General features: G+C 43.2%; 1 protein-coding gene across 1 annotated transcript; it reads right to left on the reverse strand.

Annotated features, from left to right (window-relative positions):
- Window positions 1-315: 315 nt before the first annotated feature.
- On the reverse strand, window positions 316-21,569 carry PPM1D (protein phosphatase, Mg2+/Mn2+ dependent 1D). Its single transcript, XM_031591514.2, has 6 exons — window positions 20,976-21,569; window positions 16,007-16,235; window positions 13,646-13,770; window positions 5,474-5,664; window positions 4,964-5,206; window positions 316-1,523 (listed from the first exon to the last, which is right to left on the reverse strand). Exons 1-6 carry the CDS (start codon window positions 21,403-21,405, stop codon window positions 969-971), a joined length of 1,773 nt encoding a protein of 590 aa, XP_031447374.2. The 5' UTR covers window positions 21,406-21,569; the 3' UTR covers window positions 316-968.
- Window positions 21,570-23,432: the final 1,863 nt, after the last annotated feature.

Below are 23,432 nucleotides of genomic sequence, written 5' to 3' on the forward strand. Positions count from 1 at the left end.
TTGGTTCCATACAGCAGCTGTCAGGAAGGAGAAAGCAGTGTTAAGAGTGTACTTCAGATGGAAACTATAAAAGGCAAAAAAAAAAAAAAAAAGCCACTCAGTTTAGTTCTCACTTTTTATTTAGGTGAACATACACGTGGTCCACATACTCAAATTGTCATAAAATAACTTAAGAACTTGTTGAAAGTATAGCAGCACCATCGGTATTGGAACAGCAGAGAACTCAACCTCTGTAGGGCAGACATGAAGTAGAAATGCCACCACTGAGAGCAGGGATGGGGGAATGGCTTTATTGAATGACTGGGGAGTTGGAGTTTTAAAAACACGATTATTTTTTGCTAAATACTTTGACTATTAATGTTACAAAAATGCAACTAGATAAGATACTGCATAGTATTTTAATTTACAAATAAATGGACATCGAGCTGCCTAAAGCACAACTCAACATCTGTTTCCACATGTTTCTGAGTAGAGAAATCTAAAATTTAAAAACAAAATATAGACCTAGTGTATTCTCTAAAAGACACACTCCAGTGGGACGTATAATACTATGAAAATACATATCTTCCATTCTGTTTAATAATTTACTTTAGTGAAAAAGTTGTGAAATTCCCATCACGAGAAGCGTATACAAATTCAAGACTTTAGTAAATTAACAAAAAAGACTTTATTATTTTTTTTTTTTAAACAAGGTTTAGCCCCGCTTTAACAATTATACAAGGAAGAAAAAAGAGACTACATTAATATGAAGGAATACAAATTTACACACATTTTACAGTGACTTATACCCTACACATCTACAAAATTCACAGTTATAATACAAGCAAGTACAAGGCCGGGAGAAAGCTGTTGGATACCAAAAAAAGTTTCTACTTTAAAAAAAGATAAAACAGGAAGAGTTTCAAACTTCCGCACCAACTTTAAAATTCCCATCAGAATAAAATACACTTCCCCTACACAAATGCCCTTCAGCAAACGCAGACTGCTTTCCTGGGCGGGTGGAAGAGCGAACTGCTGAGCTTCTTCTGGCCGCGCAGGCTGCGCCGCATGGCCAGCTTGTTTGAGTTCTTGCGCTGCGGCGTTGTGGATATGCCCTCTGCTTGGACACCCATGTTTCGGCTCAGGCCGCGCCTCGGCTTCTTCACAGCAGGGCCAGAATTGGATTCTTCTAATGTCCTTTTAAAGTTTGCTGTGGGTGTCCTCTCCGCATCTTGGGCTTTTGTTTGGCCGTTAGGAGACACCTTTAAGCCTTTTTGGTCCGTGCCTGAATTTGTAGAGTTGGATGGGGACAGACTGACTGACAAACCATTACTGTAGGATTCCTGTATCCTCAAAGCCAGCGCTTTGCTGCACTTCTCATCCTGTGGACCTGAATCCTTCAGGGCCGCTCCTGATGAAGGTAAATTGCTTTTGGCAATCTCGTTTGGCAGCTCGGCGTATTTTTCTGAGATCATGCTGCTGTGCATGAGGGAAGGAACAGGCTCAGAAGCATTCAGTCGTGGCCATGGATCATCCTCTAAAAGCTGAGGGGAAAGAAAAATATACTTAGGCATAAATATAATATTACCTCCATTATCTTTTGAGGGTGAAAACAGTATGACAAACATTTCTAAACCTTATCAGAGAAACTCTGCTCCAAAACAGGACAATCTTTTCTCCCCAGAGAGGCAGGAATGGAGAGATGAAAACAGATACAGACTGTGCATCTCAACTTGGTACTTTGTGCACACAATTTTATGAAAGCATTTGCTTCCATTGTTCAGTTTGCAAATGTCTCAATGGCAGACAATCTGCTCACTGAGAGAGCTCCTCAGACTTATTTGGTCTGCACATCTTTTTTGCTGCTATAAAGCAAGTTACATAAGGAATCAACACACACCTTCTGTTTGTTTAGGAAGCCATGGAGAAAGCAGAGCCTGCAACGTCCTGAGATTTCCATGAAAGGCATTTTCTAACATGCAGATCCGATTTCCCTCATTCTGTGACGTGCACACCTACATTACTTCTGAAGATTTCATACCTCATCAGACAGCCAAGCAACGAGGGCAATGTGCAGAAGTCTCCTGACCTTTGTTATGGGTAGCATTTGCAGTTAATGCAGAACTTGGTTATGGACAAACTCTTCATATCCTGGGCGTGCTGATCGCATACAGAAGGTGGAGCATAAATTCATTGGACTGAGCTATTCTAAAAATAGAACTATTTGCTGTTTCTGATTCCTCACAGCTGAGTAGCATGCTTTATTGCCTAGCTGTATGCTTTATTTCTTGAGAGAAAGCACTCCATCACAGTGCATCTCTCCACCCTGAATGAAGTGCAGTTGTTCTGTACTTTGAAGAGAGGCTGTTTACACAATTTGCTGAGAACCAGGGACTTCCTAATCCTGCCTTCAGCCACTCATCCCTTCTGCAGCCTCTGATAAGTGTTTTTGCCTCAATCTCAGTTTTACTGAGATGAAAACGGGGACGATGCTTACTTTCACTGTTCACAGGGGGATTATGAAAATGAGTATTTACGCAGTGCCCTGAAGATATGAGTTATGACCTTATTAAAGATTTAATTGTGAAGAAATCCCTAGCTACTCAGTAAGTCCTTCAAAAGTAAATTTCAAGGCCATGGTACATACCATAAATGTAAGGCAGTCATTGTCATCTGCATTAAGAAATTCTTGTGCTGAAAACTCAAATGCACACGCAGATGAATCAGACCAACTCAATACATTTCCTATCAAGAAGTCGTGCTTTTAAAGTCACGACAGAGGAACCTCAGCTCATCGTTGGTAAGAGATCTGTTACTGCTCAGCTCTTTTGAAAAATATAATACAATAAAATTCACTCCAAAAGAGGAGTATCAGAATTGTTGCTAGCACCTAGACTTCATTTTCCTCTCCCACTATTCCTCTGCTGCTGCTCATGCATAGATAAAGCCATCCAGGTAATATTTTTACCATGTAAGTCACACAAGAAAGACGATGTGTATTGTTTTGTTGTTCAACTCAGTTCCTGCAGAAGCCATAAGAAAGCTAAGACAACATGGTTGCAGAAGCTCTGGCAAGGTTATTAAGCCTGCTCAACTTCCTTTCTGACATTGTGTCTCTAGCCAATATTTAGGTTTTATGTTTCCTATTGTGTAAGACACTTTAAGCTTTTATTATTGCCAAGATCTTTTGCTTGGGATGAATAACTGAGACTGAATAAGGCTTTGGTAAGAGGGAGACTCCAAGAAGCCTGCTAACGACTGAAGTAACAAAACAGAAACCTTAAACAATCACCAATGTAATTTCTCAGCCTAGTCAATCAAATTCTATCACTGGCCTCAGGAACAACTGAATTAATTTTTTATTAGCAATAGCTGCCAGAAGCATATGCAATTAAGAAATACTTTTGTTTAATTGAGACAACTTCGATTTACTCTCCCATCTATTTCCAAATTAACTGTTTTTGTAAGATAGCTTGGATTTGTCACAGCTGCTATCCATGCTTCTAATCATTCTCTGGAGAGAACAGATAAAGATCCCTTTCATTGCTACCTCTTGTTTTTTGCTGACCTGCCTGCTCTGGCCTGTAACCACACCACAGTGACTTCCAGGAGCCGAGACTGATCTGCTAAACCATCTCTCATTTCTTTGCAGACACTTTGGAAAAACTTTTTTTTTGTTTTTAAGAATTCATTACCTAATTTAGATCATGTATTTGCCTGTAGCTTTATGCATTAATGCATTTACATATTATTTTGCTAATTAATATTCTCAATTGCCACATTATTTGTGCCTTCTTTCCCCCTCTCCTCAACTTCCTTCTTTAGTTCAGGAATATTTAGAATTCAAAAAAAAATTCACTATTTTAGGCTCTTTTCATGTGTTTTTCTATATTGAGTGGAAGGGAAAGAGAGGAAGGCTGAGCCTGCCATTTTACTAGCTGCTTGTCTCTGCCAAGGGAATGTTAAGGAATCCCTTTCTAATTTTTTGCTTTCTTTTCTACTTCGCCCCAAGGACTGTTATCCAAAGATACTGTGGAACTTCAAAGGACAGTTACTTAAATCAGGAGCAGCTGGTAATTACTGAAGCAAACATCCACTCATAACTATATTCTAGTTCTTAGGGCAAAAAAGCTTCCAAGCAGATCTGCTTTATATTAAAGGGTAAAATTTCTAACCCGAACAAAGACTCTGTAGTATATCTTTTCCTCCAACAAAGGACAATAAACCAACTAGAGGAAGACTGTTTTCTTTTCAGACTGGGAGATCTTACTGTCTCTGCAATGTGCATTTGACTATATAAACCTGTGCATTAACTTAAAAAACAACCCACACAACAAAGAGCACTTCCACAGGCAGCCTGTTGGGTTTGGTTGGGTTTTTAAAAAAAAAAAACAAAAAACTTCTGGCTCCTCTTTCAATAGAGAAGTTCTAATTTTGTCTCAAATCTCAGAGTGTCTTGACAAAATAGTGTATTTTAAGTTGCTTGAATATGCTTGAACTTTATATGCATAAAGTTACAGTAATTATACATTTTGAACAGTAAACAAGATCAACAATTACTGGTAAGTTATTAGGATTTTAAGGATCACAGAAACATTGCATCCTGAAATCCAGCAATTCTGAGACTTTGTATTCTTTTGCATTCAGACTCTATTAAGAATGGTTGTTACAAGTACGTGTGTTTCTGCAAAGTGTTATCCATTGAGTTGTGAGAAGTACTGAGGATATGACCAGGTAATTGCTGTCAATTTACTGTCCTACAACTGAAACATTATTTAACCATAGGCACTGCAAACAGTAACATCAAATGGTGTCAGACAAGTCGTTTCTAAGTGCTCCAGCTACACCACTGCCCCAACTCCTACACATGGCACTAAGCTGCTTAAAGAGAAGTTACTATTTGAAGACAAAAGGGGAGACTGATGTATACGTACTGGGTTCCACTTTGGCACATAGAACATTTAAAAACACTGAAAAAAGTTACCTTGACAGGTGGGGTGCAGCAGCGGGAGGGCGTCATGACATTTGTATCAGGGCTGCTATAGCAGGGACTCTCTGCCAAGTTGAGATACAGTTCTTCTTCATTTTCCAAGTTGTTTTTGCTGTCCTGCAATGGTGAGATGCAGATCACGATGGCACTGGTGTTATCTGCACGAAGCATGCGCTGCCTCCACCGGCCCAGTGCTCTGTTCACCAGCATTTTGGCACAGGACTGGCGGTGCTCACCCTTTATGTTCAGAGACAGACAGAGAAAGCAATCAGATCCACTTCGTAAATTGAAAACAGAGTTCACATGAATTGTATTTGACAGTACATGCAAGCACACTATCAGCCATGTTACCACCACCTATAAGTTGTGACAAAACTACTGAAATATGCCTCTACAGCACTGCCATTGCTGGGTACATCTCACGCATGTCAGATTAAGCAATTTTTACAAGGAAAATTTCTACAGTATTAAATTTCTACAGTGACTGATGCCCACTGCCCTCACCATGAAGTACTTTTTTTCCTCGTGATCCTGGCACATGGAGATAGCATCTTGAGGTGGGATCATGTTCCACAGTCCGTCACTGCCAAGGATGATGTACTTGTGCTTCTGGGGATCGATGGTGTGCACACTAGTGTCAGGTTCAGGAGACACAACAAATTCACCACTGTAGAAGTCATAGCTCCACAGATCACCTAGCAAAGAGAACATGTTTCTGAACTGCCATATTGCATACAATATGATTCTTGTTAACTACCAGAAATGGTCCCATGAAAAGAACTACCACCAGTCTCATGCCACCAATAGTTATGCCATGTAATTTATTTACTTATATTTTAAGGTCTTTGTTGAACTGTTACAAAAAAAAATAATCTGCCTTTCTGGTTATGGGTACAGCTTAAACACTGGTCAAAAATCTTTGCTGTCTCTACAGACAATTATAGTTCCCTTTCTAAAATTAGGTTGAGGAAGACTGTGCAACATCCCTTCTCTTCCCAACATCCACACAGCATTAGACTTTAATCTGCATCATGATGATGTGCTGCTCTGCACACCCTATAAAGACATGCTTGGAAAATAAAAAAAATAAATCCAAAACCTTTCAGTCAGGATGTGGAACTGTTCTCCTTCCCCCCTGCCCTTTCAACCTGAGACCCCCACAGCCATTCAACAAATGCAGAAGCACACGCATCTCTTGCTGTGGGTATATTTGTCCATGCAGGTGCCATGGAGAAGGAACAAAGATGACAAAGGAGGAGACGGAAGCCTTTTCCTCATAAACTTCTTTTTTCCCCCATTTCTCCTCTTGCACAGCATCACTTTCAAAGCCACGCAGAACTCAGTGCCTTTCCAGCTGAACACCACGTGCCAAATTTTGGAGTTGGAAGGAAGCCACGGGAACAGAAGTAGAGCCTGGGTTCCAGCAGGAAAGCAGAAAATGAGAGCTAAAGCCTCTCCCTTGGAAGGCCTCATGCAGTGAACCTTTCTATTTTTAAATCTCTCTTGCTGTGTGAATGAGCTCGGGGTCACCCCAGCAGAGAAGGTGGCCTGAACTGAATCCCAGTCACTTCAGCCATGTTTGAATCAAAACACCTCCTGGATTCTGCTTCCTCCACATCACCCCAATTAAAAACCACTCCAACAGAACAACAAAATAAATTCAAACTAAACACGCAACCTAATTTATCAGGTATATGTGAAAATCGGGGAAGGTTTTCTTATGTTGGGCCTGTAAATCAGCAGTGGTGTTGCACTAACATTTCCTCCTCCTTTCTACAAAACTAATGCTGCATTCTGGATTCTTCTACCTTATCTGTTTTTTGTCAACATACTAAATAGCACCAGAAAAATCTCCAGAAACAGCTCGTAAGTAACTTCCTGTAGTGATAAGCAACAAAGGAATAGCATTATCTGTAAGCACTGGCAGAACATACAGCTACAGAAGTAGAAATTAATGAAGATGTCAGAGCTGAGAAGCTTAAGAACTCCCATAAGATTTTGTTAGTTTTTTTTTCCTTGGGCTTTCGACTTACTACAGCAAACATATTTGTAGCTGCCTTCTGCAACCATCACCATCCTTTTAAAGATAAGAAATAAGCTTTTGTCTTCCTCCTTCCTTCTATTAGCTTTGCCTTAAGCTACGAACCAGCTCAAAAGACTTGTGCAGAATCAGGAGAAGAAATACTTCAACTCTCACCACTTCACCGCAGTGAGCATGGATGGTCCAATCTCATTAAAGCACCAATTCACCTCCACTGCAGCAAACACATGCTTCTAATAAATGCTAATTAACAGCCAACCTTGTTTATACATATAAAGAGGTGCACTCTCCCTCCACAGAGTCCAACAAAGCCGGCCAGCTGGCAACAAGATCAAAATACTGTAACAGCAGAGCTGAGCTCCAGCACAACAATTATTGTACATTAATCACAAAAAAAAAGTCCTGATACACTGACAGCTCTTCACATTGTGCCTGTCATCAACATAGCAGATAAAATAAACAAGAGCTTGGAATCTTATCATGCCAGATCATGGAAATAGTGGCAGCAACTTCCAACAAGCTTAATATTTTTATGCTTTTATTTGCTGGGTTGTTCATGTTTGTTTAGAAAAATCCACAAATGCTTTTAGCTGAATCATTTTTTGATTAGAAATACTTTGCTCTAAGATAAAAATAACCCAACACGATTTAATTTTGGTTCATCCACATACATGTCATCATGGCCATCTGTTGCTCTTCCTGAGCAAACAGCTGAGTTACAATCCAGTGACTCAGAGCCTTCCTCCAAGAGACAGAGCGCTCTGCAGGGTGACAGCCTGGAACGTCACGTCTGTTACAATGGGCTGTGACAACAAGGAACTGCTGGAGTGCACAGAGGGTGAAGACACATGAGGAACCCAGAGCTGTACCTGCAAGAGATTTACTTTCAGTGGTACTCAGCACTTATCAAGGCCTAAAATACCCAGGAAATAACAGAGGAACTGAACTACAGGAGTTGTATCACCATAGATGAATCAAACAGGCAAATGATCCTTGGCAGAAGAGTACTGCATAGAGTACTTCACAAAGAATATTTCTTGCAGGTCCTTCAACTCCAAGCCAGCAAAGTCCAAGGCACGTTATCAGGGCGAGGCCTCTTTAATTATTACTTTTAAAACAGGGCAGGGCACCACAGACTAAGCTGATGCTTTTTAAAGCTGCTGCATACATCGAATTCTTATGTCAGCTGTCTATCTTCCTCCAGCCAGCTGGAGGACACAGCATCCGCAGCGGCTGAGGGATCTATGACAAACCCAGGAGGAAGCCACTTGACACAGGGCCCTCTCTGTTACAATTCTGGAAGGAAATAAGGGAGAAGAAAGTAGACCAGAAAGCAGAACAAACCAGGCATTGCAAAAATGTTATAAAGTCTTTAATTCTGTCCCAAAGCAAGCAGACAGACAAGTGACCCCTGAGCAGACTGGAAAGCCAAGAACCGGGATGACGTGATATGCCAAAGGCTACTATTATGGAACTGGAATCCCAGGTTCTCAGGCTTCACTTTGAGCTGCACTATTTTCATTCTGAATTAAAAACCAAACATCTATAAAACTCAACCTTCTTCTTGAAAAAACTTCTACCCAGGAACATTTCTTTTGGGGTGCGGTTTGCTATTCCTTTTCCAAACAATCAGGAATTAATACAGCTGCTTCTGCGCTTTCCAGGAAAATCATACCTGTTTCTTGGTCATGTCTAGAACCAGATCAACACACAGATCTGCACAAAAGTAACATGGCATCTAACAGATGAAAAATATATATTTGAAATCACATAATAAAGGAGCAAGAAACACACAACCAGATATATAAACACAAAAACATGTAGCCTACCTTATCTGCTTACTATTACTCTCTAAAATGTAGTGAATAAAACTAATTGCAACTCAAACAGTGCCAGAAAAGTTACTGGTTACAAACAAAAACACCCATCACATAAGTAGACTAGATTGGATCAAGTCCAAAGCCACCTTATAGCATCAGTTCATCCAAACATCATAAATAAAGCCCTTCATTTATGCTTTGGTTTTATTAGAGGAAAGAAAAGTTACCTTTATAAGTCCCTGTGAGAGAGGAAAACCCAGTTTGATTAATCCCAGATCTCTTTAAATCACAACTCATCTCTAAGGTCTGTTAGTTACAGAGAAGGCTTACAGAACTTCCTTTCTCCACTCTCAGCGAGGTAGTGCTGCTGGGGAGCAAGGCAAACCTCAGCGAGGATATTAACAGTAACCTCTTAAGATCATTTAGGCCAAGTTGAGGAGGAAAACGTTTTCACCAGAACGCACGGCAGCCCGGCCCTACAGCCACAAGAGGGCGTCATCCCAGCAGCGTAAAGATAACGCAACGTGATGTCCCACTCCTACAACCCAGCGACGATCTCGAAGTTCAGTCTGAGGAGTAGGGACAAAACTGAGTAGCAGCGAGCCAAAAACTTTCCCAGAAGTGCTCAGGTTTTAACACTTTCACCGTTCCCTTTAGGAGCAAGAATTCTACCTTCAACACTATGTGAAAAAGGAAAGCACAGACAAGAGGACATCTTTCAACAGCAAACAAAACATTTACATTTAAAACAAACGGTGATATAAGAACTACACAAGACAGCCTCACCAAGAGTGCTCATCTCTGCTCACATGTCAGCAAAACCACAGCAAGAGAGGAGAGAGGTATTTGTGCCAGAGCACACTGATTAAGTGTCAGAGAAAAGCCTACAAGAAGTAGGATGCAAAAGCAGAAATGAAGAGCTGAAATGACACAGAGAAAGCTACTCATTATTTCTGGCCTTAAATTAAATCCTTCGAATGAACACTAAAATGGAATTGCAGTCTCTAAATGAAATTCAACCCTAGACAGCATTTGCTCAGCTGAAGACAAGGGGTAAAACAGAAGAACACAGTGACCAAACCTGGATAAAGTTCCACCTATAAGGAGAAACAATTATCATAATTTTTCTACTCTGTCAAAGAAAAAAAAGAGCGCTAAAGAGGCACACACAGAGAGCTCCAGTCAGCAAAGAGCAGGAAAAAAGTCCTGAACTTGCTCCTTTAAGCTAAACAGATCCACATGTGCCTTCACGTTACGTGTGTAACTAACACAGGTCTACACAGTTAAATGCATTCTCTGCATTCTGTACAGGCATACATGCAGAGTTTGTCTCAAGGGTGGAGAAAACTGTACAAGCTGAAGTAAGACATCTCCAGAACAAGAGTAGGAACCCATATGTATGACACACATGGATATAAAGCAGTATCAGTAAAACTGTGCAGTGTTTAAATATCGCTTACTAGCTTACACAAATACCACCAAACAACTACACCTCTTCTACCTGGCAGCAGCTTTTGAATGTTTGCATGCACACACATTTAAGTGCACACCAAGAATTAAAGCATCACACAAGAATGAAAGCAGATCATTTGAGGTCAGCCATACCCTTCTTCACAGTACACATGTTCGGAGAGCTTTACAGCAGCAATTCTGCAGCCAGTAGAGTGCTCTGGAAAACAGCTTCCATGTCACTGTCAAAGGCAGCACTCTCGCAGCAGACACACATTGAGAGTTCACTGTTCTGGTACATAGCTCCTTCTAGAGGTCAGCAGAACATTTGTGTTAATACAAAAAAGTCTACTCTGTTTTTTTTGAGGCACTCCACCAAAAACAATCAGAAGGGGGTGGGTCTGTCATCTGTATAAAAACCAAGGAAGATGCTTCAATTTACAGTGCAAGACACTGAGAATGCAAATTTTTTTCTTTAATATCTTCCCTACTTTGTATAACATCTTTGAAAGCGCTGCAGATGCTAGGCTAGATTTTACTCCAAAATTTGCTCCCAAAGATCAGAATTCTTCAATCTATTTTTAATGCAATGGGTTCTACACTTGAGAACAAAAGTTCAGTCACAGCCCTGTGCTTATCATCCTGTATTTTGTCCCAGAAACTGACGGTCTAAATTAATGTATTTAGATAGCTAGTACAGCTGAAACACTACAAGGCTGTACATACACACAGTTATTTTCTCTCTCAGTGCTTTCCCCCAAGACACACATTTGTAAGCATGCTCACTGGAGTCTAAAATACCGTCCTGGGTGCCATGTGGAAAAAATCCAACTTGCAAATCTGTGGCAGAGAGACAGTAATGCATGATGCAATGAGACACACTCTTCAAAACACACAAGCAAGTTACACAATGGCTTCCTGATTATTTACGTTGTATAGCACCCAGCAATTTGCACACTCATCCCTGCATTACACAAGGGGGTTTGAGTAAAGCAAGTTACAACACAACTGTTATAGGGACAGACATATGAAGTGGACAGCTACTATGAAGATATGGATGCCAAAAAACTTACATAAATGATTATGCTCTAAGCAAAAAGTTTTGCCTCCCTCTTACAAAAGCTATGTTTTATATTTCCTTTAAAAAAACATCAGATAACCTGTCACTTTAAAGATAATAAATACACAACTCTGTTTGCCTCGTAGGTGCAGGGCAGCAACAAGAGCATCTTGCTGTCCACCTAAATTTTCTGTCCACATAATAAGCCTGAGACCTTTGCAGCATAGGGTTTGTATTGAGAATAACAAGCAAATTTGGAATCTCTGTGCTAGATCGTGAGGGGATGGACTAGAGTGTTGGTGACCAGTATGGCAGCATTGCCAGTTACTACTCCACTTGGAGAAGCTCCAGCATAGCAGAGCTGTGCCAATCAGGGTAGCAACCTGGGAACCAGCCAAGAGGTCGAGCAGGCCTCCAATAGCTTGAATGCAAATGGTTTTAGTTGTGGTAGGTCTTTTGTAAGCAGTGGAAGGGGCACGTTGGCCTCAGAAAGAAGTTAAATCCTGTTTCCAAACTGTGAGCGTCTGTGCACCATCTGGGTCCTGCAGAGCAAAGCAGCTGCGTTCCTTTTTGTGGGAGGTTTGTCACACCTCCTCAGAAGGGAATGCAAAGAGACTTTCGGAGGCTCCCGGAGCCGGCAAATACCAAAATATTGTCACGTTGTAAACCTGTTTCTCCTACATGATTTGCAGAGGGCACTGTCCCCTTTTAAGTGTTCAAATCTTTAACGTTTGACAACAAGTATTGTTACAAAGTGTTCTTGTTCCTCAGACCTAAAACTCCCCTGTAATCCTCCTCATCCACATAACTGGAAAGAATGTACTAGGGGGCTAACAGATGCACCATTCCTTGAATTCCCATCTGCATGCAGAATCCAGCCAAATCCTTTTGTTCAACTTGCTGAGAGGAACTGGATCAAAAGTCATTGAGGTTTTTGTATACAAATTCAAGTAGAAATGAAAAATCTATTGAAATTAACTATACCCACTTTTTGTAACCTACAACAAACACAGACACTTTGCAGAAAAGAGGTAAAGAATGTGATATTACTTGGTAGGCGACTAGCAAAGATCTCCATCCACCAACTCCAAAGGACTTAATATCTTAGGTAGATTTTATTAATCACAAGATAAGCAGCTACCTTGTCTACAATAATACACAGAGAGATTTGAAAGATGAAGAAAGGAAGAAAAAAATTTTAATTTTTATGAAAAAGATCAGCATTCAATCACCTGTGGCCTCTATAGCTATATCTTTTATAAGGTAAGACCACTGCACAATTCTTGACACTAGACAAATCCATGCAGAACACACAACTGACTCTGAAATAGACACAGTAAGGTTATGCAGTTATCACAAGATGACCACAGTCCCGGGAACAGACTGTCCCTGTGACACACTGCCAGCTGATCTAGGAACACTGACAGCACTATCACGTAACCACCACACTTGCCAAGAAATTAAGTCATAGAACAGTTTTCACAGGTAAAAAAAAATACGATACTATATTTCTGTAGAATCTAGCCTATACTGAATAAATCTGGATAGAGAATTCTTCACTGAGGGAGGAAGGAAGGAAAGCAAACAGCAGAAGACTGGAATTTGGCAGTAACATTTCAGGAAAACAACTGGCTAGAAAATACTAACACACATGGGCAAGAGATTGCCAAAGATCAAGTCATTAAGTACTTTCCAAAAAGCATTCATAACAAACTTGCTAGGCACTGTTGTATTTATTTTCGTCCCCATTAGAGTGTTCCTCAAAATAGTTTCCCATCACCAACACTATTGCAAAGGCAAGTTATAGATAAAGCACACAGGCTGACTTCTACCCTTTTCTTAATCTACGTTGTCTTGAAAGAAGACAGATTTACAAAGAGACATAAGAAAAAAGTGCTTTGGTTGCTATGCAGCAAAACAATCTCACCACCACCTAGCCAAAAATTACAGTCTCACTGTCTCAGTAAAAGAAAGACTGACTGTGCTGTACATCTTGGAGGCACTCGCCACACTCTCATTTGCAACAAAAAGGAAGTACCATCTTTATCAGAACTGAGATGAAGTCCTGCTCGTTGTACAACCAGTCCTCTGCTCACCACTGCCACCTCCTACTGCTCCATTTGAAAAGTTACATTTGTGCTGTATTAAAAATACCTCCTAAGGTTCACAATTTTAGAAAATAGAAAACCTTATAATCACGGCAAGTGACCAAATCCCTCCAAACTAAATGTTTTGGCAGAGCAGGGTATAATTCAGCTCTGGTGGGCTGCGTGCTGATGTCTCATTCCCACACAGGGGTCACTTACCCAGCGCTCTGGCCACGGCCAGGAAGGGAATCTGGTCGATGACGGTGCTGCGGCGCACAGGGCCGTCGTGAGTCAGGCGAGGTCTCTTCCAGACAACACGATTCACACCAGACTTGTTGATGACGCTAAAAATCATCAGAAAGGAACAGGGGTTATAAAAAGGAATTGGAAATGAAAGCTTCTTTCAATGACACAAGAATAATTAAATATGCAAATACGGAGTCAGTAATGACAGCACCCTCAGTGAGGTGCACAGCATAGTGAAGTACGTCAAAACACCTGGTATCACTTGCATAGCCTCATCCCATATTAAGCTAAATGGAAAAGCAAGAGATGAAGGGCAGAAAAAAAGAAAAAGCAAGAGAACGAAGACTTGGAAGAAATTATGGCTGGCTGCAACAGCCAGATGTAAGAGCATCTTTTTAATCTATCAGCAAAAAAGCAAAAGACGAATTGCTTTCCTTAGATGAGGACCATCAATATCAACTCGGGTGAAAACATCATGCAGTTCCTCCTTTAGTTTTCTCCATCTGCCAAAGTCTGGCAGTAAAGAGCAGCACAGTACAGTTGGGAAGAGGAAAAAAATAAGAGCAGCCTTCTGGAGGAATTTCCTTCCTGGTGCACCAACATGAGGGAGAAATAAAAAGAGGAATTGTTCATAGTTGCTATCTGCTGGAAGCACAACATGGGAAGAAACAACTCTGCCTTTAAGCATTAACACCTGCTCCATAGCACCAAGCAATGGTTTTAGCTCTCACAAATGGCATTAGAAGGGTCAAAAGAGAAGTTACTATGCAAGCAAACCCACTATTATGGGGCAGGAAGAAATAGAGAAGAAAGGGAGAGCACGAGGTACCAAAAGCAAGGTAATGAAACAACAAACAACCAAAGCTTTGTCCCAGTTGAAATATGAAGTAAATGCTTAAAAGTTAACTTTTAATCCAAGAAACAGCCATTGGTAATTAGAAACTGAGGCGCTCTGGAACAGCCTCAAGATTCCTCATACTGAAGCTATTCAAGATGCACTTCCTGAGACTTCAAAGGCCTTAACAACAAAGGCATGTTTAGCTCCATCCTTCTGCATGAAAGTGCAGCAAGCACCACAGCCTAAAATTCATCTTATCCATTTGTACAACTAATAGTTACACAATGTTAACTTCAGCCTTTATCTGGAAGATTTCAGCCTGTATTCCAGGACTGTTACTTAGAAAATACCATTTTTAATAAACAATTCAATCATGCCCTCACATTAACTTATCCCAATTTTCTCTAACAAAAGAAGACATTAATAAGCATAGTGACAGTTCCACCACACTCCCACCATTTGCCTCACAACAGCCTGCGCTGGTTTTACCAGCCAGTCTAAAGGAACAAAGAAAACAACAACAACAACAAAAAACAGAAGCAGGAGCAGAAAACATTGCTAAAAAAGTTTAACCGCTCCTGCTGATACAAAGTCTCAGGGAATGCTTCTTCAAAACCTGTTTCAAACATCAAGATGAACAACCTGGAAGCCCATACATTTATGAACTCCAACTTCACAAAGCTGCAAGTTGCCCCTTCTGAGAAGCTCCCACCCCAAAAACAGATATCTGATCAGCTTCCACCTGCTAGCGATACAGATATCTGAAGGTTAACGAGCTGACAGGGTTCTTGTGTGAATGATGTCAACAGGAAAACCTTCAGTGCTCTCTCCCTCTGAACTGCTAAGAGAAGGAAACTCTGCCCATCCATCTGGTGCAGTACTGTGGAACGAAAGAACAGCGAGCTCCTGTGAAGCTATGCCAAATCCGAGCTCTGAGGTTTGTCTCAAAACATTAGTGCCATCTGACAAGGCTGCTTGCTTTCCTCCCCATTTACAGGGAACATTCATCAACCACAACTCAGAGATGTTCTAACATCTGCCAGCTCCTGACAATGAAGAAAGTACTAATATTGAGATACAAGTTAAAATGTGGCATTTTAACATTTTAAGCATGCATTTAAATGCAACAAACCCAGTACCTTGTTTCAATTTTATATCTTTTATATTCCTTTAACAGAAACTTTGAAGAGCCTACTCAACAGCTGCCAGTATCACCTCAGGAACAATGCAAAACGCATGAGGAAAGACATTTCAGTGTCTTTTCCGTTAAAACTGCTCTATTCCACCATTTGACAAACAGATACTCCACAGCAGAGATCATTATCTACAGAAAAAAGTAATTGCACAGACAGTGAAGGAATATAAGCAGGCCATGAGATTCCCCAACCAGCTTGCTACACCCTAAACTAAACAAGCTTAAGCCTAACTGAGGCAGAAAAGCATCATTAGCACCCAGAGAAACTGAAAACTGAAGCGAGAAGCACAGAGGTGGTTACCTGCCCCCAAGGCCTTCAATCCTCTCCCTTTCTTTGGGAAGCTCAGGCTTGTGGTCCTGCGTCACCTCCACAGCTCTCACAAAGTCATCTTTAGGGTCATCCTGGACTCCCAGCACCACCCCGGAGTCGCCCACATGAGCGACAAACATCTTGGAGCCTCGGATGATGACCACGCTGGCGGTGGTTCCCGACGTGCTCGGGAGACCGGTCATGGTCTTTGGCCACTCTGCTGCAGGGAGGAAAAAAGAGAACAGAAAGACCTTTGTTTTTAATTCTGTGGAACCAAAGGTGTTTTCAAGATCAAGGGTGTGTCAGAGAGGTTTGCATGCTGCTACACCAGGGTGTGTGTAACTGTGGCACGGCCACAAGCAAAGCAGCACACACAGGGCCCCTCACATCTCTATCATCACTGCCCCAACCACAGCTCACATGGAAACAAAGCCAATAGAAGGCATTGAGATAGGACTCCAACAACTGCCTCCTCAGGTTTAATTCTCCAAGCGTCCCCAGAGGAACGAGAACATGTGGGAGGAAGCGTTACTCGAATGCTGAGCAGATCAATCAAGCTTGACACACATTACTGTTCACTTCCCTGTCTGAAGAGGCAAGAACTCCCAAATTGAGTCACTCTGCCTGGACACCTGGCTGGCAATCAAACCATTCAGACCTTCCTGGTTCCCTCAGAACACATCATTTTACTTTGATATGCCAAACAACTTTTAAGTTGAATAATATCTCAACTGTTTCATTCATATTTCCTTCCGGAGGGCTGAATAATGCAGACTAAGCGTGTTATCATAACCCAACATTGGATCTTTTGCACTTTTGCAGAGAAGACACTGAATTCAGGATAGTAAAAGACCTGTGTATGGTTAGGGGAAGCTGCTTTTTCCTCAACTGATTTGCCCTCAAAACACACCTTGATTTCTTGTAATACTATTCTCCCAACTCACATCCAGTTTCTCTTTTTTTTTCCCTTGTCTATTTCAGTTTACTTTTCCAAGTTGTTCTTCCAAAACACCACAAAATGATTGGGATGTCCCAGTGAACAACAATTAGGCACACCAGTCCTCCTCCCTGCTCCCATACCCGCAGATAACAGCTGCCCTCACCCACCAGCAGCACCCTGCACTCCTTCCTCACTGCACCCACTCAGCCTTAAGATAAAGAACAGCGGCTTGTCTCCTTGTCACATCTTATCTTCTGCTCTTCACAACCCATGCTTATTGTACAACACCAAAATTCCACTGTGACACACTGCTTACAGGAAATATACTAGCCAGACAGCCAAAGCACTGAGTTATCTTTTCCTCATCTTTTAGTGCCACAACACCACACAAGAAAAAAGAAATGAGGCCCTCCTCCAAAGCTGCAAACATGCAGAGCAGAAGAACAGGGACTCACTGAGCCACTGAATGCTGCTCAGATGCCTGGGGCAAGACGACCCAAGTCATGGGGGGGAAGCACATGTACAGCACAGCCACTCTGATGGCAAAAGCAGCCAGGAGATCCAGCATCATGCCAATCTTTGAGCCCTAACAATGGTTTCTAGCTTTGCGTTGTAAATACTGAACTACACTTTCTCCTTAAAAGCAATGTTATATGAGAACACAATCAGTCAGCTCAGTGGAAGCACCCTGTCTGGCAATTTTAACAGTGGCTATTAAATGTAACACATTCTAAATGGAAAGCAAATGAGGGAGGAAGCCAAGTGGGAATGAGGGCTTCAACCACTGACTGAACAGAAAACAAGCTGCAACTAATGAGTTTCTGTCAGTGTAACAACCCCTCAATAGCAATAAAATATATTAGAGAATCACGCTGGTCTTTATGGGAAATGAGGAGCACAGAAGAAAAATCACCCACTTAGGAGAAAAAGATTGATAGAGCAGCCTCCGATTTGGGGCTTCAACAGAAGCAGAAATTACATCTGCCAGTCATCAAGGCAATTGCAGTTTACATCTCACCCTTGGTTAGAAATGAGCATGACACACAGCACAGCATATTCCTTTCTTTAGGGACTGTCGTCAGAAATTAACACAAGCATCAAAACTCCTGACTTTTCTCCCAAGCTCAGGTTGAAGCCACTTGCCCAGCTTGTCCTCCACAGGTCAGGATTCTGTTTCTATCAGTCCTATAAACTAAACAATTTGTAATACTACACCAAATTATCAAATTAAAAGAAATCCTGAAATTACAACCAAGCCCTCAAAACAAAATTCACACTCCAACATTACACACAAAGCACCTGTGGATTTCATGTCACTCCTACACCTTCAGTACGGGAAGAATCTGTCTGGGCAGCAGGCTAGTAGAAGTTTATTTGCAGGGCCCACATCCCCAGTTTGGTATTCACTGGCATATTAAGCTATGTCCTTGGAATGCTGCTATGTCTCAGCATGGGACAATTCCACTACAGCTGGGGGCCTTGGATCTGAAAAAAATCATTTATGAGACAGCGCAGCACATGAACAGAGCCAGGCAACGCGGGTGCACAAAGTATTAAGACAGTTTCAAGAGAAAAATCCACACAGTGCACAGAACTGTAAACTGCAATTGCTTCTTGCTTTCTGCACTGTTCTTCTACTGGAGGGGCTGAAGCACGGGGCATGAAGTTATTGTAAAACTAACAACCCACAGTCAACAGCTGCCACACCAAAACACGGCTCCTGCACCTGGAAAGCACATCTCCAACAGAACAAAGCACGTGGCTGTGGTGGAAGCAGTGAGTTCGCCTCCAACGGGCGGCTGATGACCTAAAGCACATTGGCTGCTCCCAGACGGGGCTCTGGAAGTTCTGTCTCTGCATATTTTTGACAAAATAAGAGATTAATGTTTATTCAGTATATCACAGATTGCTAGAGAATGGATTTCGTTTTTGTTTTGCTTTTTTAAAGACATTAAATCAAACTACAATATTTCATTTCAGATCAGGTTGATGCCAAAAGTCTTATCAAGCTTTCAACAAGCAAATGCTACAGGAGCTTTTAATTCAGCTCTAGAGGATGAAGTTTTTACATCATCCTGAAAGCCTGTATTGCCTCAGGTAGCAGAGCTCCCTTTCAGATAGGAACGCACACAAACTCTTAATCCTGCACAAGAACAACTCTGAAGTCATGACTTTGCAGTAAAAATTTAAAAAATAATTCTATTTATTACAGAAAAAATATTAAACTGTTCGACTTCTATTGCTCAAATTAAATTTAAAGAAAGAGTTACAAGCACAGCAGAAATGTATGACTTTTTACATTTTAACTAGTAGTGCTAAAAAAAGGTTTTAAAAGTATCAAGATAAGTGTATTTAAAGCAAGCTTTTTGCATTGTTTATTTACATAGCTAAAAGTGTCAAGATCTGGGACCTGCTGAGCACACTTCATACAGAAAGCTTCCCTACTGCTTCCATCTGTGGAAACGGGCTTCAAATCACAACGCTTACCTTGGAAGCCCTTTAACATTCAGAGAATTAGGAATGTCATTAATACAATTAACCCCCTAATCATCTGTAGTGACCAAAGGGTATTTTCCTGTTTCAGTTTTTCTGCTATACTCATCACCAGCACTTTAACACTTGCTGTTCATCACAGATGGCCACAGGACGACACGCTGCTCCCAGGGGCAGCTGAGCACAGGCTGCTCCTCCAGTGCCATCAGCTGGAAGCACCGGGCTCCGTCCTGCACCCAGCCCATCCTTTGCACCAGGATTCCAAAGCACAGCATGACAAGTGATGGACTACCTGTCCATGTCCTCGTCCTTTTCTTTTCTCCCATTAAACTCTATACATGCAGAAGACATCAGTATTACCAAACACGCAATGGAAATGCTTACTGTATAACCTACCTAAAACCGACACCATATACTCATATCCAGAGCTGTGTTGTTTCTGACAACAATTTAAATCGGTTCCACGACTGAAGCACTGTTACCAAACACACTAAAATAGTATTTCCTGCGCTCTCTCATTTCACTCCACCCCTCTCTATTCTGCAGTTACACCTTGTTACGGTGACAAAGAATAGCCCAGAGACACCACAGGCAGAGAACTGAACCCCTCCTCGCTGCCCACACTGCTGTGCTGTGTGCCACTCTCGCCACCCCCAGCACACAGCTGCAGGCAGTGCTGCTGCCACAGCTCACACCTCCTCCTTTCGGTCCAGCACCAGCATGCCCCAACCTTGGCACTCCTATCCCATATCTGACACTTGCGCAACTTTTCTGCTCTGCTATTCAAGAAATACGAAAAAGAAAATGAAACTTATGACAGCACAGCTCTCCCCGGGCCCAACTGACTTCCTCAAAGCCCCGCTGAGCCGTAAATGCAATTCCTTTCTGCTTGCTCCCCTGGCCCGCTGTCAGCACTGCACCTATGGCTCTGATCTGACTTTGTGCTCTCCTCCTGCCTGCCCCTATATGCTCACTATTCACATAGTATCTTTTCCTAGGACTTGCAAATAGAAACACACATTATACCGTATACGCATTTATTTATAAACAAACCTATCGAGCCACCACGTATACATACATAAAACCAGCCCTACCCTGAGCCGTAACTCTCACCTTACAAAAGAAGGGAACCCTGCTGGGAGCCCAGCCCAGCCGCGGTGCCCAACGCCGCCTGGACCGCCGCCCCGCCGCTCCCAACGCGCAGCGCTGGGCGACTCAACGACGGCCGGCACTCACAGCGCAGCCGGGCAGCGCTCCGCCGGGACAGCTCGGGAGAAGCTTCCGTGCCGGCCCGCACACGGCCGCTAAAATAACTTTTCCTTTCGTGACGATCTCGACGAGGAGAACGTAAAGGGGTTCCACGCGACTCCCTGCGGCCGCGGGACGGAAATCCCCCAATAAACGCCACCGGGAAACCCGGCGTGCGATTCCTTCAAAACAAACCGCGGCTCCGCGATCCTCGGCCCCGCGCGGGGAGTGCCGGGGTCAGCGGGGAGCGCTGGAAGGCGCCGCCGGACGGGAACTTACGCAGCTTTTTCCACATGGCGCGGTGGCAGGCGATGAAGCCCTTGCGCAGGGCCGCGCACACGGCGGCCGGCTCGGCGGAACCGAAGCCCTTCTGCTTCTTGATGAAGCCCCACAGGTTCTCCCGGGCGAACTGGGCCGCCTCCCGCCCGCCGTGCCCGTCGCACACGGCGAAGAAGGCCACGGAGCGCCGCGGGCGCCGTCCGGAGCCGCAGCCGGGGCCGGGCGGCGGCGCTCCGTCCTCCGCCGCCCGCGGGCCGCCCGCCCTCCGCCGAACGCCGTCTCCGGCCGCCGCTCCGCCTTTGTGCGCGGGGCCCCGCTCGGCCGCGGCCGGCGGCTCGGGCTCCACCACGATCTGGGTCACGTCCTCCATGTATTTCCTGCCGCCCTGGTCGGAGTACACGCTCACCCCCAGCGAGTACGGCCCCTCCATGGGGCGGGAGGCTCCGCGCGGCGCTGCCCGCCGCTCCCCGCCCGCGATGGCCGCCGCCCCGCCGCCGCCGCGCACTATTGTTGGTGGTGGCGGCGCCGCTGGGGCATGGGCATGGCCGCGGCCGCGCAGCGCTCCCCGACAATCCCCGTCGGAGCCGCGGGAGAGCCGCGCTCCGCGCCGCAGCGCCCCCTGCCGCGCCCCCGCCCGCCGGAAGGGGCGGCAGCGAGCGGCGGCGCCTCCCGAGCGCCCCCTGGTGGCGGCCGGCGGGAGTGCGGCCCCGGCCCCGAGCACCGCCGGCCGCCGCTCCCTGCCGCCGGCGCCCCGCCGGACAGCGCCGATGTTCGCGGAGCGTAAGGCTGTAACCAGTGCTCCCTGCACACAGGAGGGTCTGTGCACACCGTGTTCGTGGCTGAAATTCTAGATATTGTTTCCCGCTATGAGCTTCAAGCAGCCGAAACGATCCCTGAACTTCTCAAAAATATTCCCGCTCTTTAAAACGCTGACAATTCTTTGGCCTAAGTGCTCAAACACTCTGGATTTCCTTCCATTAACCACATCAAAGTCAGAGTACTTAAAAAACAGGAAATATATCAAGAAAGCTTTGCATTTCTAGAGCTGCTAGGGATTTGAAAACCCGTTACAAATGAATTAATCCCCAGTAATCCAATGAGATAACTATCCCTCCCCGATTCTACCGGTCTTTATACCATCAGATCAATCACCAGATCAACAGCCAAATATAGAACTGAGAAATCCTGCTTTAAAAGAAAACAAACCTCTCCTTTAAGCTTTATAACGTGGTGTTTTAAATAGGTGCACTTGCTGTTAAATTTATGTTGTACTCTGTTTAATCACAGGGACAACTAAAGTCTTCAGCATTACTTCTGAATAAATGCAATCTTCCTATTTAATAATTAAACAAATGGAGCCACTCCAAGAACTGCAGTTCAATATAGGTAACAATTATCAAACCAATCTAGAGAAGAAAACCATAGGCCCCTCCAGAACAGATTGACTCCTCCCCCTGTACTTCATGTAACCACATTCTAGATAGCATGTTATTTGTGAAGACAAGGAAATGAAAAAAGGTAGTTATGACGGCAGACTCCTGGTCAAACACCACGTACCAATCATACCTTCCTTCATAGGCCTGATCAAATTCCAGTACATTAACACGTACATTTTTTTGGATGCAACAACATTCCTAAAATCAGCATTGGAAAACAACAGCGCTGCTGTTTCCCAGGGCACACAACCAGCCGGTCCTCCAGCAACTGAAAACTTGGTGGTTCTTTGTTATTCCTCGGTGAAGCTCTTTAGCTCACAACAGAGATTTAACTAAGCCAGATACAAGCAGGAAGAGGAACACACATCCAAAAATTGAGGTTCCAGGGAAGAAAAACTGAAAACAACGAAGTAAATTCATTTCAGAGTATCTGTACAAAGATTATTACTGCTTTGTCTGGTTCAACTAATTTAAGTCACTTCTCATAATTAAAATGACAACTTTTTGTGTGAATGCCAAATTGTTACCTTTTAACTGTATTTTAAAAAAATCTTAAATGGACTTAAGCTAAACAGGTTAGAAAATGACACCATCTTTAGCCAAAAGCTGCGATGACATTAAAATAGATTAAGCAGCTCCAGGTTTAACACAATGAATCTTTTAGGGTTGCTGATATCAGAAGAAAAGTGATACTGCTTCCATGGAATGCTTTCTGGTGTACACCAAGACACCACATGGTCTGTCAGACACAACCACCAGTGATCTCATGGAGTATCCTTGAGGATCACCCATGCACAGGCTCAAAGACTTCAAAATAGAAAGGAGGAAACAAAGGGGAAGACGACAGACAGGATCACATGCCTGGATCTGAAGTAGCGAAGAGAAGAGAGGCACAGAGACAGAAAAACCAGAAAAGCATTTTGCACCAACACATTGCATTGCTCTTCACACAGCACTGCCTGTGAAATCAGTTTATGGGCCTACACTCAGCAAAGTGTGCAAACAAGCCTACCTTCTCAGT

The sequence above is a fragment of the Phasianus colchicus genome, chromosome 21, assembly GCF_987193195.1.
Source record: "Phasianus colchicus chromosome 21, bPhaCol1.hap1.1, whole genome shotgun sequence".
Classification (NCBI taxonomy): domain Eukaryota; kingdom Metazoa; phylum Chordata; class Aves; order Galliformes; family Phasianidae; genus Phasianus; species Phasianus colchicus.